This window comes from Alligator mississippiensis, chromosome 2 (assembly GCF_030867095.1).
Source record: "Alligator mississippiensis isolate rAllMis1 chromosome 2, rAllMis1, whole genome shotgun sequence".
Lineage (NCBI taxonomy): Eukaryota > Metazoa > Chordata > Crocodylia > Alligatoridae > Alligator > Alligator mississippiensis.
In genome coordinates, this window is record NC_081825.1 from 87,645,986 (window position 1) to 87,664,949 (window position 18,964).

The window sequence follows — 18,964 nt, forward strand, 5'->3', positions numbered from 1 at the left end:
TTTAGGTCTTCTTGTGATTCATACCTTGTGCTCATTTGTCCTGAAGGGTGCCTCTCTCTCCTTCCTATCTTTCCTCAGGATAAAAGTATACCGCATGACAGCTCCCTCTGGGAACTCAGGGGCCACCTTTGCGTATTTTGCTCAAGAGTTTTTCCTTAGGGTTGTTTAGGCTCTGCTGCAACTTCTGTCGTATGTCACAGAATGTTCCTTTTCTAAATTCAAATTGCTTGCTTTAAGTTTCACATGCCTGATAGAGCGTGGATAAGTGCTGTGGTTACTACTTCTCTGTTTTGAGGTTGATGTATTTGGGGTTTCAATGCAATGCACATGGCTTTTTTTTCCAGCTTGCCATCCATTTTAAATATCCATTTAGCTTTTCTGTGAGTATCTGTAAAATTAAACCTCCTTTTTATTGCACAGCCTTAGAGCAAAGTCCTCTGTCCTTCTGCAGAACAGTCCTCTGTCCTTCTGGAGACACTGTCACCAAAGCTGTTTGTAAGCCATTAGTTCTGATTATTGTTTTTCTTACTGTGGACAAATGCCTACTCAGAACTGACTGAGATCATCAAGTCATTTGGCATGGGCCATGGAAAAGCTATCACGTAAAAATGATTTTAGGGCTACTGAACATATCTACATGTGCAGTGGACTGCACAGTTGTTACTGTGCAGTCATTTAGTACATGCTTAAGCAATTACTAAATGACTGCTCGGTAACCAGCATTACTGTACAGGTGCAACGCTGCACAGCTAGTTTTAGCAGCTACTGTGCAGTAGCAACAAGCATGCCTGGTGACGCTATGTTGCCATAACAATGGGGTATGATGATGTAGCTATTCACTATGGCGATGTAGCATCTCATGTAGAAGCATCCACTGAGTACCAGAGAACCAAATGAGAAAAATCTCTACATACCTTTGCCATTTACAGTCAGCCCATACATGCTATATCTACAACCCACCCTTAGGGCTTGCTGCAGATGTCTTTGTGTTCTCAGCTAGCAGCCACCCACCCAAAAAAGGGATGGGGAAGTGGAAAAGAGGCAGGTCAGTGGCTTTTATTCCTTTCTGGAAAGCGCATACAACCTTATATATATTGGTCCCAAGTCACCAATCTGACTCTGATGGTACGACTTTCCCAGAAAGGTTTTCTGTACCTCTTGTACTTTGTTCGTTTTAACTTGGGGCCAGATTCTCTCTAGCATTTTACCGAGGTTACTTGCTACTCAACACAAATAAAGGGGGGGTGGGCAGAACTTGCACACTAAAAGACTTGTCCTACACAAGGGAGGGGACAAGTAGTATTTCTGTCAATTTGTGTCCAAACTGCATAGTACATTTGAAATATAACAACAACTATTCAGATTCTTCCCTTCCTTTTGAAATTAGTGGGAGGTTGGGTGTCTGATATCTTTTTTATTCTGGCCCTGCGTGACAAAAGGGAACAAGGAACATATTTTTGGGATCTAATCTTAAAGGTCACAGATTTTGGCTCTCATGCACGTCAAGGCTGAGAATGAAAAAGCAATGTCTTTATTTTTCTCCTTGGAAAAGTCCCTCATTGTGTGTTGCTGTCCTTCCTGTCAGGATCTGTCACTGTGAGGGAGATGATGAAAGCCCCCTCATCACACCATGTCGCTGCACAGGAACCCTACGCTTTGTTCATCAAGCCTGTCTGCACCAATGGATCAAGAGCTCAGACACACGCTGTTGTGAACTTTGCAAGTATGACTTTATAATGGAGACCAAGCTCAAACCTCTTCGGAAGGTACAGTATTAATAACTTAATTCTATTCATGTGGCAGAAGGATGAGATGGCTACATAACCTGCTGACATAGAGAAACTTTTACATTTTCCAGATATCTTTTTAGTTACAGTGACAGTAAAACCTAGTGGGCCAGATCCTCTGTCAAACCAAAGTCAATCTATTTACTACAGCTGATGAACTGATCTAGTGTGACTCTCACTGTTTGAACACATATATTAATATTGTATCATATGATATCTGGTGGCATTTAGATGTCCCAATAGACTTTTCATGTTTTGCTTTGTGTTGATGTGTTCATAGATTTTTAAGGTCAGAAGAGACTCTGAAAATCATATAATCTTATCTACTGAATGAATATAGGTACCAGAATTTCACTCAGTATCTTTTCACTTTTTCACTCAATAATGCTGAGATTTGTGTATATGCATGGGATAGAAACTGGAGGTAATGCAAATGATCTAGAAATTGTGTTACATTTGTGCAGAAATTAATAATAAACTATGTGCATTAAGATCATTTAATGCAATCTAAACTAAACTATGGAGGAAACATGCATCTTTAAAGTCAAATATATGCTAGCTTGGGACAAAGAGTCTTTTAGAAGAATCCTTGAAAAGTCAGGTTAATTGAAAATTGTTCGTAGGGTCATAAGGAGACAGGAAATAACTGTTATTTTGTTAGGAACGTAAATCTGGTAGGGGCCTCCTGGCCTATCAAGTCCAGTCCCTTGCATTTGTAAGCAGCAATGTACCTGAGGAGTTCCCCAAATCACCACTTCAAATCCTTACATGCCAAGTATTGCTGCAAATGTATCCTTTTTGTCATTTCCCCTCTACTATATCATCTCACTTTGCTAAATGTTGTCATGCCCTTAGATTTGTGGCCAGTTTTGAATAAGGTCAACAAACCCAATTTAAGGTTAAACATTAATGTCAAACTTCCTGAAAAGTGACCACGTAAAACTGAAACCTCTGACTCAATAGGTAGTCCTGCACAGGTACCAGAACTTGAAAAGAAGTGCTGGGAATTGATTCTTTTCTGTCTGTCATCCACAGATAAACTATTCCATTGATGTAGACAAGAGTAGGTCACGTAGCATTGATTTGACTTGCAACTGTCTTATTACCAATTGTAATGGGCTTTACTGTTTCCTCCTCCAACTTCTCCACCTTCAGCTGTGCTTTACCAAAACAGCAAGTCCTGCTTAGTTCTTTCAAGGAAGAGTTGTAGGCATCTATACTGAGGAGAGGATTCGGGACATGGGAATCCAAGTTTATGGAGATGCCTTCCTACACCCCTGGCTCCATTCCTAAGCTTTGAATAAGAGAGGATTTTTAGACACTCCTGTGCTTAGCATCTCTTACTGATTTCTTGTTCAGTGTGTCAGCAGCCCCTTAGAGGCACTTAACTGTCTCTGTCTACAGTACTGTAAGCTTAGGGTGTCTAACAGAGGATTTTAAGCTCTGCTCCGGGAGCCAAGCATCTGGAAGTTAGTTGTTGCATTGGCTGTTCTGTTAGCCCTTACATCCATTATTGGAGGCCCTTTGTGTCTCAGCCTTTCATGGGATCCTCTATAGTATATACATTCTTCTAACAAAATCCAAGAATGTATGAAAAGTCGACATCTAAATATCATGCAGTCAGGATGTGATTCAGAAGGGACCGCGAGCTAGACTCATCTGGTGTAAATCCACATGCCTCCCTTGGATCAATATCCTTATGCTAATTTTCATTGGCTTAACCTGCCCAGTGCCCTTTGCAACTTAAGCAGTATTGAATGAAATATAGAATTATCATCTTAGTGAAACTTTGCATTGAGTAAAATCTTTTTTAAAAAGTAATATATTACATGGAGTCAATGGGAGCTCAGTGCCTTGTAGCCAACTAAATACAGCTTTAGAGGCCTAAGTTTGAAATATAAGGCTACTGCATTTAGTCTGTTTGTTTTCTATCTTCTGATCTTCATTATCTCTATTTATGGCTATAAAGTAATTTGGTTTCACTTGCTGCTTTTTCCAATCAGCACTCGCAATGCTAATCCCCCAGTTTCCTATTTAGGAAGTCACCTTGTTATCATGCTGAGAATTAGAGAGACACAATTTAACTTGTGTTAGCATTTCTCATTCAAGTCTATCAGGTAATAGCCCCACCCCTGAGAAAGTCAATTCTCCTTTAGAAAAAAGACAGAATCTTGATAAAGTAGATGCTACAGTTCATAGATATTCAATCTGATATTTGAAGCATAGTAAAAACAGAAACTGAATCAACATATTGCAGTGATCCATATGAAATGGATGAAAGCATCAAATTAAAATGTGCATAAACACAGAGATATCTTCAAATGCCGATTTCCCCAAAGTCTCTTAGTATGATTATATTTCAAATTACTTTTCATATTTAAATTTTTCTGTCTGTTTAAAGACTTCTGGTCTCTGATGAGATATTTTCCTTTAATATATTATCCCAACTGATTATTCTCTGGTGCCAAATATGATTTTGATTTAACTTTGGAAACTTTTAAAATAACTGTTTAGGAAGCATAAGCAATTTTACAAATCATTACCATGTAATTATTATTAACCATTCCATGCGAGTACATTAACTTTTTGTTTAGAGAAACATTAAGCAAAAATTAAGGCATCATTTTATCTCTACTTAGAAGAGGAGCAGAGTTTAACAGGATGATCCCCCTCACAAAACCCATTACATATTTCTGTGGGTTTTCTAAACTATATAGCATTTTTTCATTATTCAGAATAACTAACATCTATAACTGACATTTATAACTTTTAATAGTCTAAAGACTCTGGTCTCTTGGTTAAGCTACTGAAGACTGTGTGCATGTATACATATATTTGTTTATAGACTGCTACTTCAAAGCAAATGAAGCATTGCTTAGTCTAATGTCTTTTATAGTTGAGAGATCTATGTGACTAGCTTAGGTAACCCACTGATGTCTTTACTGGGGTAAAACAAAGCTAGATTCTTTCCTAGCCTGATAACATTAACTTTAAATAATACATTGATAGATTGTAAGGCAGGAAGGGACCCTGGAAGATCATCAGGTCCAGCCACCTGCACCAAGCAGGAAACATAACTGGGGGGACAGGTGACCCTAGCAAGGTGACTGTCTAGTCTCCTCTTGAAGATTTCCAAGATAGGTGATTGCACCACCTCTAGGGGCGGAGCTTATTCCACAGTCTGGACACCCTGACTGTGAAGAAGTTTTTCCTAATGTTGAGCCTGAATTGGTTTTCCAGGAGTTTGTGGCCATTACTCCTAGTTTTCCCCTCAGGTGCCCTGGTGAACAGTTGCTCACTGAGCCCTCAATCTACTCCACTAGTGTAGCAGTAAACTGCTAACCATGCTGTTATAAGAATAATAAAATATATGGAAGCAATAAGGTCACTGAAATAGATTAACTCATACTTAAGACTATCTAAAAAGAAGAAATAATAGCCACTTCAGGCCTCCCAGTACAGCAATAAAATGGATTGGCTCTAGGTTTAGTGGAGAATTGGGTTGATTGAGATGACACTGGTTCACCTATTAGATCAAAAACAGTTATTTCTTTTTAATGCAATAGTTATGCTTACCCTACAGAAGACTGCTGGTTAAAATACAAGACTAGATCTACAGAACAGCTTATGTACTCCAACAGCCAGAACTGTGATACGCTTTTTTTAGGCATCCTATTATCTAGAGGAATTCAAGCCTTAAATTAATCACCTAAGTTTCCAATAAAAAGGATGTGGAGGAGTTAAACACTGGAAGAATGGGATCCACAAAAGCCAGTATGCTCTTTCAGGACCTACTGAAGGTAGTAGAAAACACTGAGCACGTGGCTTATCTTTACCCCCTCTCTTCTCTGGGACACAGGCACCTTGCTTTGGGCTGCAGACAGGTGTCCATCATCATTCTGAACCCCAAAACTCTGGATTGGCATAAGCACTTTTCTTACAACATAAAATTTTCACTACACACAAATACCACCACCACCCTTCTTACCCAAGAGCTTGCTGGTGAAAGCAGCCACCTGGCATGTAGGAGACCAAGGCTGCCTAAGCAGATTTGAATTGTTTTCTGCCAAGTGAATTCTCTAACCACCAGGGTATTTTGGGAGTGAGCTCTGTTAGTCTCTCCTACTGAAGACATACCAATGTGAGGGAAGTCAGTTGCCTGAAGAAAATAAAAGTGACTCTGTAGCCTCATTAGGATACTCACCAGAGAGATAAGAATCCCTTGAGTTGATTCTCTGCCCCAATGAATGCATAATTTAAAATAGTTAAACATTCAGAGGACAAAGGCCTGGAACCCATATCTCCCTTTCCCCCGAGAGTGCACCAACCACTAGACTATGAATATATACATCTGGTCCAACAAATAGTTTTGGATGAAAAATGGACCAGCTGCAACAGGAAAGCTTGAGAGAGCTCTGTCTCAAAATACTCTGTTGCAGTTGCTCACAACATTGACCTGTGAGCTGAAGTTTCAGCTTCAGATCTCTCCAGGCAGAGGAGGGAATGTGGTTTTCCCACATTCCAGACAGGTGTGCTAAAGAACCAGCCGCTGGATAAAGCAGGACCAGTCATCACCATATTCTCTTTGCCCCACCCCTATATGTCTTGTGTATGGCTTGAATCATTGGGTGTGCTCTAAGAAATGCCTACCACATCAGACCTTGCAGGTCAGACAGGAAGAAGAATGCCCAGTTGGGGCATAGGCACTTAGCTGCTCAGCATTGATGAGACCTAGGCATTTCTGGGCTTGCACAGAAAAAAGACCTCTAGACACAGGATTAGGTGGCTGGTACCTGGGGGTTTTAAAAATCTAAAACTTGGTCTGAGGCACTTAACTCCCCTTTTTGTACCCTATGTCTTTCATGAGTCTAGCTCCTTACTATTCTGTTATAGCAAGATAAACAGAAAGAAAATGAAAAAACTCATCCCATTGCACTCACAGCTGAGTTTTCTCGAGTCCCCGGAATTCGAAACGCTGTGTTGCCAATTGTGTAATGCAGTATATTGTGTTTGCTAAAAACTTGAGTTCCATGTGCAACACTAAGGCTGTCCCATAAACACTTTGGGAGAGAACCATATGCCACTCATTTTTGTTTCCATAAGTGGTGCCATTTTGCTTCAAGGACATGGCAAGATTTTCAGTCTCAGCTCACCCATACAAGCTCACTCCATACACTCACTTTGTAGATGCATTAATATAAGGCATGTATGTCCAAAAAAAGTGTCAGGGACATTATAACTGTCTCAAAGTCCTTGCACTCTATGTAAGAAATTCTCATATAGTCTCAAGCTAACTTTTCACAAAACACACAGAGGTGGACTTGGATCTTTTCAGGTTAAGGAGGACCTAGAATCATGATCTCCCACTATGTGGGCTAGTGCTCTAACCACTAACCTATTAAGCAATGGTGGGCAACTGTGACATGATCAGCATGACCACTTCTGCTGCTCAGTCAGGCTCCTACCTTCAGATGAGAGCTCAGGATCCCTAATGTGAAGCCTTGAGTCAAGCATCTAATTTTGAGAGGAGGAAAGCCTTTCAAATATGTCCATTTCTTTTGTGCTGCTTATTGGCTAGCTGTGGGGGGGAAGGGGGTCTAGCTAATCACCCTACTGTAGCCAAGCACCCCACTTTTACTCACTGCAAAGCACCTCTTGATTTTACCATACATCTTTTAGAAGTTTGCTTGTAACAGAAATAGTTTGTTTGTTTTTTTCTGGAAGGAAATAGCTAAGGGCTTGATGATTTGTGGATAATCTCCTTTATTGGGAGATACCACAATAATTGCAATGAAGGCAAAATATGTTGAAAGGTGTTGATTTCTTTTTGTTTAAGAGCTAGCTTCACTTTGATAAATCTTATTTACACTCATTATTTAAGAACATGCCGTGTGGTGTTGGCTGCTGAAAGCAATATTCCCTGCAGAGAGGGCTTTGTGAGATCCTGCTGTGAAATCAAACTAGTCCCCATTAGGAACCACTCCTCCCAGCAGACTAGACTTTCTCAGAACCTGGAGTGACCGGCAGAATCTTACAAGAAAAAAGGAAGCCTGTGAGCAGTCATTACTGTGTTGCTTGCTGTTTACTTTCTGTCACTCTAGCTGTGATGCACAAGCCACCTGTTTGGTTTTTTTTAGGGTTTTTTTTTTTTAATCAGTTTTCTAACAAGGTCCATGATAAGAAGGGATTGCCAATATTGCATAGGTCAGGTAACGCAGACCTGCTGTGGGATTCGTTTTCTTTTAGCCTAATTTGGTGATTACTTTGCAATCCTTGACACAGAAAGAAGGTCCTATGTTTTCCTTTGCTTTCTGATGCAGTTACAGAGCGTTGTCAAGGCAACCTGGCATCAGTGTTTTCTTTCCCACAGTAAACTATGCTAGCCTCAAACATCGCTAGCCTCAAATCACGCTCATTTCTTGTAATAGGCGAGGTCAGATGCTTCACCAGTATGCACAAAGGCACAAAGCTATTACTTTTTTTATTGGCTATCATGTCATTATAGTGAACAGCTCTTGGGCTCAAGGGAGAATGTGTATATTAAAGCTTTTAAAGTTAAAATAATTCTATAGCATTTATGTCCTGTTGTGCTGCCTCAAGGATACAAGGGACTATTCTGTATAGACAGTTGTATTTCTAATGTTTCAGTGATAGCAGTAGAGCATTACTGCTAATTTGTATGTAAATAGATCAGACTTCTTGTGACTTGTTCTATAACCAGAACAACAGATCATAAATGTTTCTCAGTGGTGGAATTTTGATTAGCCACCCATCCCAATATTTCGTCCTGTTTTATTCAACAGGGATTTTATTGCTTCTGTCCTGATTTCTGCTGATTTATCCCTGCTGAGAAGCTGGCCCACTTCTCCTTTTTATGACCTTGAAACAACTGCAAGATATGTCCATGCTAGTAAAATGTCATCACATCATAGTATAATGCATGGACACCACAAGGCAGCAGCTTCCCTTGGAAAGCATACAAGACAGCTTGTATTGTTAGGGATTTGGGCTTGAATGTTTTAAGAGCACAGACAAAACTTTGGTTATCATGATATGAATGAAAAGCATTTTCTCTTTTGCTTACAGCTTTTCCAAATTCTGTTTCCCTTTTCCAAAGGCTGGTTGCAGTAATACTTATCACAACAAGGGATTCAGAAAATTGCTCAAGTTTAGAAGTTACTAACGTCCTCCTCTGTTTCTCAGAAACCCAATTCTTGCTTCATTCCAGATTGTTATAATATGACAGAGGTAGTAGTCACTAAGGACTTCAGGCTCATCCCCAATTGCCCAGTGTAAATCCATGCAGAAACTTTTGCATTTCAGCAGCTACTGAGATTAACAGTTCTGACCTGAGGTGTTTGGCCTATGAAATTTGGAATGAAGCAAGATCCCTGGCCCACTTTGGCATGTACAACTCACCACTGTTACCAAATTTGGCCCTTCCCACTGTTGTGGGGAACACAACATAGCAGAAGCATGCAGTGGAGGCAGCGGCTGGTGGCCTGGGCACCGTGGAGTGATGTACTGGAGAGGAGAACAGCAGCCTATAGTGGCGAGGGAGATCAATAGCCCACAGTGATGACAGGGTCACAAACAGCAGCCCACTGCTCTAAAAGGTTGCTGAGCCCTGAACTAGACAGTGGAACTCTTCCCTTATCGTGAGAAGTATAGTCAAGTATGTGGTCATATGGACACGGGGTTTAGGAAATCACTGAGTAATAACAGCCAATTTTAAACTAAGCCCAAAAGCGCACATTTTCAGTCCTCAGGCCAAACTCCGATTTAAAAGAACTGTTAGCTATTTATTGACTTTTGTACGCTGCCAAAACATTTTGCCTCATCTAAATATGAGGCTAACTCAGGGCACTCATCTGTAAGAGGATGTCTTGGCTTTTTTTCCCTGCTCTGAGTGTTAATTATCTTTTTTATGCAATGACTGTTTAATGCAAAGGGCATGAACATTTCTGGCAGCGGGAAATGGAAGCCAGGACTTCCCTCATTCCCAGTTGAGTGCCCTGGCCCTAACCACGAAGCCACAGTAGTTGTTTGCTCCTTGAATTGTTTAAACATGTTAGCTTACCAAGTAATTGAATAAAATTGTGCAGGGGACAGAACCTAGGCTTCTCTCCCTCCGAGGAGAGTGCCCACCCACCAGGATACAGTTAAACCCCTCTTGCATATTATTCTTCTGGCCCCATGATTCTCTCACTTTGGGTGGCCCAGGAACCCAGCTTCAACAAGAATGGTAAAAGATGCTTTTAGAACTGACTAGCCCATGACCTGTCTTAAGAAGTAGAAGCTGTGGGCTCAAACCTGCATAGGGTGAGTTGGGCCTAAAACCTAGGTCACCTATTTTCTGGAGAAAGTGCCTTAACCAATAGGATACTGGGCAAAAAGTGACAATGTACATCCTCTTTTTCTATTCAAGGATTTAGGGACAAACACAGGCTTTATTCACTTTCCTAGATGGAATAGGACAAGTGTGGCCAACGTTTCTGGCAGGCATGCCACAAGTTAAGGCCCACCTCCTCCCCAAGTGCCAGTGTACTCCCTGCCAAATCTGACACTTTACTGCCCACCTCCTCCATGATCTGCTGCATGCCAAATACAACGGCTGCCCATGACATTTATGGTACAGATATTGTAAGCTGGCCACCCCGGAATAGGATCACAATAAATCATAAGCTAAGTTAAATGCATAGATGACTGTAGTGGATAGTTTCTGAGATTATATGGAACTGAAGAGATTTCTAGGTTGAGATGCAGCTGTTTAAGAGCCACATAAGGAATCTCGGCATTGTACAAGATGGGACAAGCCCATGCTTAGTGACTTCAGTATCTAAAAATTCATCAGACAAGGTGGGGACTACCTTTTAAATGCTTGGTTTGAAGTTCATGGGAATTTTCCCATTGGTTTTAATGGGAATGGACTGATAATCATGCTGATACTGTCTAATAATAATCCAGTAAGTGAATAATTGATCTAATGAAGCCATTTGAACTGGACAGACATTATATAAAATAAATTTCCAAATTATGTGAGATCTGCTCAGGTGGAGTTCTGTAGTTAGAAATATATTTATATATAAAATCTTCCTCACCTGGTGGAAAGAATGTAAATTTTGATTTAAAAAATCAGACTAATTATGATGTTGGATCACAATTATGATGGAATTGGAAAATCTGAATCATTCATCTATATTTGACAACTTTTTAGTGTTGAATTTTTCTTTTCACAGTACACTTTTAAAATTAAATTTAAAAGCAGCCTTCAACTACAAGGAAGTAAAAATCCTAGTAGTATCTGACTCAGATGCCCCATGTTTTCAGACACTGGTTATGTGGAAGCCAGCAATACTACATTTGATTTTTGCCAGAGGTATTTCAGCATGTAAAGCTTACCTGAGCCCTTCAGCTGAACACGAAACCTTACTTTTGTGAAGGTCTTAATGACTTTAGCTTTCCAGGATTATTCCGCACAGATTACCCCCACTTCACTGTTTCATTGGATCAAAGGATCATCTCCATTGGGAAAAGTACAAGAAGTGATTTAGCTATTGCTATTGGCAATATGCATCATTCTTGCATGTACCATTTTAGCACTTTTTTTAATTCACTGAACTGTGGCCAATTTGAATCCATACACGCACTTGAAAATGTAGGTCAAACTAAAATATTTAGAAGAACATCAAACAGGCATATCCTTGGTCTATAGAGATATATGGACAAAAACACACTTTTCTTATGATTCAGGCTGGTTTGGATAAATGAAGATCAAAGGCCAAATTAACTTTTTCTCCCCTTGAGGAATAAAGTAATGATGATGTAAAAATAGTTATTTTTCAGATTCATTTGCAATATTAATTCACTTGCTAAAGAAGATGAGGGCAAATTTGCTGGGGGCTTTTTTGTTTGCAAGTATAGAAAGAACAGAAATGCAAATAAAATGTGGATATATATATATATATATATATATATATATATATATATGAATTTGTGTGGGAACTTTTAGAGGTACACTCAGCTGTACCAAATTATGTTTTGAACTCCTAAGAGAATATAGATATGTTTTTTTAATATGCAGTCAGGAAATTATGAACAGTGAGGCTTCAGGGTATTTAGGAAAAGTTTTGAATAATGTATTTTGATAAAATGGAAAGCTCATCCTGAGGGGAAGAACAATTTTACCTATAGTTTTTTTCAGAGTATCTGATGTTTAAGATTTGTGATTTGCTCTTGAATTGGTACTAAAATTTTAAGGAAGTTGTTTATCTTTTGTACCATGATTCTATAGATATCTCTGGGATATAGTGTCTTATTCACGTGCGTGAATTTATGGTTGCACTGCTGCCCTTCACCTATATGACTAGTCTTTTCTCTCTTAGGGTCTGCTAAGGGTTTGCTAACTGATGACACACAAAGTAAAAAGTAATCAGTAGTTTACCAAGTGGTATGCACTGATTATGCCAACAAGTCTAACTCCGTTGATGCACTGGTATTTTGAAAAGAAATATGGTGGTATTACTCCTTTGACAAAGTTAAATTTTTTATTCTGTGCAGACAAATATCTTCTTGCTAACATGTTACCAAAGTGAGGTATATTAATAGCAGGCTTCAGTATTCCGTGCAAGCAGGTCAGATTGTAGAAGCTTAAAGGCTGACCTACGAGAACATTTTGCACTAATTTAACATAAGATGCAGTTTTTAAACATAATTAAATAGGTGCAGGAGTCTAAGTGGATTTTGATGTATTGAAATCAGGTTGGGGGGGAGGTGGGGTTAGCTTAAATTGATAAGGGATTAAACTAAATTTCAGTGAGTCACTCATAAGCAGAAAGAAGTGTGCTGACTTCAGGGTTTGGACTGGTTCAACCACATCAGTTCAACTAAACTGGTGCAACATTGTGTGTTGACAAGACCACGGGCTACAGATCCCATGGGCTCTGTTTTCCTCTGAGTCTGTACACAGAGACCAACACAGTAGGACTGCGTCCACACAAGCACAGACATTTCTTTCCCTGGAGACAAGAAGCAGCAGCACAGGGGCTGGGAACTGTTCTGGTCAGGAGCAGGTCCCAGCCCCATACCTCAGTCAGGTAATCAAGGCACAGGGCTTGGAAAGAGCTGCAGGGATGAAGTAGGTCTCAGCCCTCTGCCCCAATCTGCCAATGGGGCAGCTAGCAGTGAGCAGCTAACACATTGGGGGCAGGGGGCTTGGATCTGCCCCTCCCATGCAGCTCTTTCCAAGTCTCCTGCCTCTGATCAGGGAGCCAGGGCCAGGAGCTCCCTCTGCCAGGACAGGGGGACATTTTCCCTGCCCCAGCAGCAGGCAGCTCTGAGGGGCAGGGTGTAATGTCCCAGCCCTGGCCAGGAGACAACCATTTCCTGGCCCAGTGCTCCTTGCCAGGCCCTGGGCTAACACCCAGGGGGAGCCTAGAGCTTGCCCTGGTAGCAACAGGGGCCCATTGCAGGGTCCCAGGAAGTGGGAGTAGTTTGCCACCATTAGCAGCAAATCTGCTTGTGCTTCCCTGGATGTGTAGATGCCTGCCTGGGAGCATTTACTCACAAGCAGTTTACTCATGAGTAAACTGATCCCAGGTCAAATGCATGTGTAGACAAGCCCACTGAACACAGGAACTGCTTGTTTCTGCTGCCCTGCGTGCTGTTTATCCAGAACAGCAAAGAGGAAATGGATGTCATGACCCTGTCCTTTTTACTTCTTGATTCATAGAGCTGGCAAAATGCTATGTCTTCCTGAGTGCCAAAGACACACAGCTTCCCTTCTGGGTTACAGTGCGTAACAAGGTCCACCCCAAATGCAGATCTGCACCACCTCCCAAAACAAGGTGGTAGATACTGGGTACAGTAGAGGCTAATATCCTTTCCTTAAACTACAAGGGCTAAACTCTCTTCTCTGATCCATACAACTGATCTCTTTATGGCTCTTATGCTTCCCTGCATGTCCAGGACCCCTGTTGCCTTTTATTACTATTATTTTATCCTCCTCCTCTCACCGGACACAGATTGCCTAGTGGATCCATTCCTTCCCTGCAAACTACCTTCGTAGATTCTTTCTTCCAGCTGGTAGGTCGATAGTAGCAAGTGGTTTGCTGTAGAGTCAGAGCCAATTAGTACTGTGACACAACTGACCAAAAAAAAAAAAAAAAAGCCATGAAATAAACACCTCAAAGTAAAACACTCAGATCACTGAAAAATCTTGAGTGTTCAGCTTCCTGCATTGCATACTCTGCTGAAGTCCCTAATGATCTTTTGCCCTCTATTCCGATAGGTCTTCCCAGACCTGCCAGACATATTACACTATTTAGAGAGCAGGGAAAATGCTTTTCGGTGTGTTTGTGGAACGTGAACATTAATCCAGTTTAGATGCCATCATTTCCTTTTGCAGGCAAGGTTAATGTAGGACCCTCAAAGGACTGGGGGGAGGGAAGCAAGAGGTGAACACACCCCCACATCTTGTTTACCTCGTTGTTGCTACGTATGTCCCGTTCATTACTGTATTTACTTGCTAAATTATATATAAAATTGGTAGTGCAAGAAAACACATCAGACAAAAAAGAATTTAATGACCACAATGGAATCATCTTTCCCAGGGCTGCTTGGATCAATCTAAGGAAATGAGGTTCCAGAAAAAGATATAGTTGTTAGAAATGAATAATTTTAATAGATGCCAGTTGCCACAGTAGAGGGCATCTCTTGTCTCCCTTTTCTGCTTCACACACCACATTCTCTGAGCTGCATCTTTGATCCCTGGCTGTCTGAGTGGCTGCTAGTATTTGCACACTATCTCAGAAGGACATTGAATGACCTGGATGTTGAGCCACCATTTTCTCTTTGCTGGCAAATGACTGCATTTCTTGTGTTCTGAGATTTTTTCTTTAATCTTCTTTTTCTTTTGAAATTCACTACAAAGCACAGAAATACAGTTTCTTCATCTTCTGAGTATTTCATTTTTCAAAGTAGTTCTTTTAATTTGCACCTTCAGTTTTGTTTATGCAGTCATTTGCCCCTATGAACACTTTTCTCTTTAGTGGAAGATCATGTCTGTAAAACAGGAAGCTAGGGCCGTGTGTAGACAAAACAAGGGGCATGTGTGCACAACACTTTAAAGTGGGCTAAATGCTTTTGCACCACTTTAATGGTGTCAGTGTTTGCACACCTTGGCAGCGTATTGCGCATTAATTCCAGCCATTGTAGGAAATTTGGCAGTGTAATGTGCTGTAAATGACTTGGGGCACAGCAAACTAAAACTCCTTCAGCAAAGTAAAACTCCTCCAAGGAGTTTTAGCTTGCTGCCCCTACAGCTGCGGAGCAAAGCACTGGGCTCTGTGCAGCTCCGTGGCTTTGCAGGAAGCCCTGCAGGCAGCCTGGCTGGGAAGGCAAACCTGATTCCCTGGCAGCAGCCTGGGAAGGCAAACCTGATTCCCCGCCCCCCAAGCCTGCCTGAGCTGTGTGGGGGCCTGGTGCTTCCTTCCATGGCTGCAGTGACCACTGGGACCACACAAGCTGGGTGCCTGTGGGCGAGTGCCGCTGTTCCCATGGAGGGAAGCACCAGCCTCGCCACTATAGCCCAGGGACTGCTTTGCCTGCCAGCAGCTTGCCCTCCCTCCCTGCCGCTGGAAAAGCAAGTCAGTGCAGGGTGTGTGCATGACACAGGGGTTTAAAAACCCACTGCTTCAATTTAGGGCCCCCATTTTATTGACACACACCCACAAATCTTAACACAGTATCAGTTTGTGCTATTAACCAAGCCTGTTCCAAACTTTCCACAGCTGTCTCTTTTTGTGGAACCTCATTTCCTAAGATTGGTCCAAGCAGCCCTGGGAGAGATTATTCCATCGTGGTCATTAAATCCATTTTTGTCTGATGTGTTTTCTTGCACTACCAATTTTCTATATAATTTAGCAAGTAAATACAGTAATGAACAGAACATAAATAGGAACAACAGAGGTAAATAAGATGTGGGGCTGTGTTCACCTCTATCCTCCCTCCCCCCAGTCCTTTGAGGGTCCTAGTCAGAGGAAAGGTTGGTATACGTGTCCTTTTTCCAGCAGTTTTTCACATGTGTGCATAATATATAGCACAAGTTGTATCCACATCACTATGTATGTACACAGGAGCTAAAAAGGATTTAATGCAATAGAGTTTTAATAGTTGTTCTTATTTCTGCTAACTTTGATCATCTTGATGCGCCTTTTTTGTTCCTTCTGCTGCACATCCCATTACTCTTATGGACTGAGTGCCTAACACTCATTCACCACAAACTTGTGAACTAGGTACATAGTCCTGTTGCTCCCTCTAGTGGCCAGCCTCACACAATACAAACATAATTCTCCAGTGGGTTTGTTAAAAATGAAAATATTATTCATTATTTGGTGTGGAAGAAGGATACAAATATCCCAAGTGGTTCTGGTGCCATGGAATCCCTCATTAGAGCACTCTTCTGTTAGCTTGTCTGCCGCTACCAACCTCCACTGCTTTTGTGCTCCACTTTCTTTGACCAAAAGGAAAGAAAAAAGGGGAGAATTCAGAGATGCTCCTGCAGCCCATAATGCATATTACATAGGACCACATGCCTCCCTTAGGCAAAAGAGTGGCATTGAGATGTGACAGGACAGGGTGAGGCCTATACACGTGTTTTACTATAAGCCTTCTTCCCCACAATATCGATCAAGTTTTAATTTTACTCGTATGTTGTTTCTGCCTTAATAAACATATTATATTCTTATGTACCCCGTGAACCCATATGTTGCGGTATAACACATAAATAGTATAAAAATGTTTGAAGGGGGAAAGCTGCAGGCTTGCCATCTCAGCCAAATTTTACACTTTGACTGCAACTGTCAGATGTTTTTTTGAATGCGTGTCCTTTATATGAATTGCCTTCCCTCCAGACCTCTCTTGTTGCCTCTCTCACTAACTCTCTGTTGTTTTGTCTTTCTTCACCAGCCTCACAAGATTGTAGGACAAATTCTGTCTTGGACATTAATGAGCCACCTACATATTATTTCTTTTGATTTCCTGTGCTGACTTCCCTACAACCCCACCAGTTTTCAGGACTTTCTCTTCTGCCCTCTCTTTTTCTTGTCACACTAATTAGATGCACAACATTTGTTTGCTTCAAGGAATACACACTCACAGCATCTGATACCAAGATTAACTTTTAATTAAAATAATAAAGAAGAAGCCTAATTGAAGCTGTTTTTTTTCCTCTTACACATTTCAAACCTATGTCAAATGTTAGAGCTCTTTTTATGGTAGGTGTTACACTGTACATGATTAGGGAGAGGAAATATCACTTATTGTTGTTTACTGCAAAATCTGTGGATTTTTTCTTCCACCAAGAGCTAGAAAAAATACTGTGAAAGCTAGGATGATAGCCATGTTACAAGATCCTGTGGACCAGTCTTAAGACAAAATTCCTATTAGCTTTATTACATGAACATATAAATGGGAGAGGACAGCTAGATTTTGCATCACAGTATGGTGATTTAACCTACATCCTCACTGTCTTGGGGGAGCCTCAACTGCCTTCCCTACCCCTGTTGCTACAGCACGTGGCTGGGGCTAGGAAATAAAGAGTGTGTCTAGGACATGTCAATGAGGGGGTGATCCCCAGCTGCCAGGATAGCCTGTAGAGAAGCCCCAAGGCTGCTGCAACTTATTCTGCAGACTCAGTTCCTGAGCAGCCTCAGCATTAAAACATGACATACAACATGAGCTGAACCTAACTTTTCTCTTCTCTATGCAGACAGAGTTTGGAGGCAACTGCAGCCAGGGGGTAGTTGTGAATCTGCCATCAGCTGCAGTGTGAACACATCCAAGTTAAGAAAGGTCCCAAGGTTTACAGCCAATATTATACCATTGCCATTGAGCACTTTATAGTCTCACCAGCTTGCTATCTATTAATGTCAGGTGTCTTTCTGCTTTACCCTCTCAGCTAATACAGCTGTATAATTACAGGTAATGGGAGATGTCATTTTCTGCCTTGTTCCTTCTTTTCCTCCCCTGCCACATTTTGGTACATTTTTGCTTGCTATTTGTTTATGGGCCTTTTCACAGTTTTTAATTCTCATCACTTTGTTTCAAAACAAGCCAACTTATATTACTATTGGGAGTAAAATTTCCTAAGGCAGAGAATCATATCCTTCTAAATCACTAATGTGTTGGGTGATATCATCTCCTGCTTTAGGGTAATTTTGAACATTAGTTTAACCACAAAAGCTGTCTTGATGCTGACTTTCCCACTCAGGGACAGATCATTCCACTACCCTTGGATAAAGTGATGGAGAGCACCATTAGTGGCAGAGTAGCCAAATGTCATAGTGGTGTGCTGGCAAGTGGTTACAGCAGCTTTAATTTTCCATTAGACTGATAGTCTCCCAGAACAGTGCCAGTGATGACTCCAAAAGCTGAGCTCTACCTCAATATCGCTAGGTTTTTTTTCTCTTTCCCTAGCAATTTTATAATTCTGTCAACAACTGTAAGCAGGTAAGGGGGGGGGGGGGGTTTGGACAATCTTTCTTTACAAAGCCAACCTAATTATTGTTGTTTTCTTTTAGTTATTTTGTGATCTTTTTCCCCCCCACAAAAAGTACTATTTGTATTATATTGTATTTTCTTAATGACAAAGGTTAGATTTTTTCTTGGCACTGTTCCATTGGGTGTCTGATCTGATCCTAAAATTCCCCCCCAAATATAAATAAATGATAGTATGCTACAAGTTGTCAAACATGCCTGTTTGTAGGAATCTCACTGGATCTTTAACACAAAAAGCCTGTTGGGGAAAAAAGGTGTTTCCCAGGGATAAAAAGGGATAAATAAAGTTCCTCATTCTTGCTCTTTTTTTTTTACACTAGAGAATAGGGAAAGGAGGATTCTGAACACAGAAACTTTTTTTTCTAGAGATCAAAAAAAAAAAAAGATGCCAGGTTTATGTCTTTTCAAGAAGAGTTTCATGAGAATTTTTTATTATAAGGATATGTTTCGCTGGAAAAGACATTTCGGAAAAAAAGTTTTCATGCAGCTGTATTTCTTAAAGTTAATTTAACTTGAATCTCAGTGGAGCAACCTTCTAAGGCAGCGATGCTCATCTTTTTGGCCCTGTGGAGCGAATGAGTGGCATGGGGCTGGTGTGCAGGGAAGATTGGACCCCACAT

The 18,964-nt window shown here is 40.9% G+C and overlaps 1 protein-coding gene and 1 long non-coding RNA gene across 6 annotated transcripts in view; one reads left to right on the forward strand and one right to left on the reverse strand.

Annotated features, from left to right (window-relative positions):
• The window catches only part of MARCHF1 (membrane associated ring-CH-type finger 1), a 501,421-nt gene that overhangs the window by 469,968 nt on the left and 12,489 nt on the right, over positions 1–18,964 (forward strand). For all 3 annotated transcript variants that reach the window (XM_019481434.2, XM_059721910.1, XM_059721909.1), the window contains one exon: positions 1,586–1,766. In XM_019481434.2, the coding sequence (XP_019336979.1) occupies positions 1,586–1,766 (181 nt within the window). The remainder of the gene's footprint in view (positions 1–1,585; positions 1,767–18,964) is intronic.
• The window catches only part of LOC109281636 (uncharacterized), a 51,157-nt gene that overhangs the window by 23,562 nt on the left and 8,631 nt on the right, over positions 1–18,964 (reverse strand). The window lies entirely within an intron of this gene.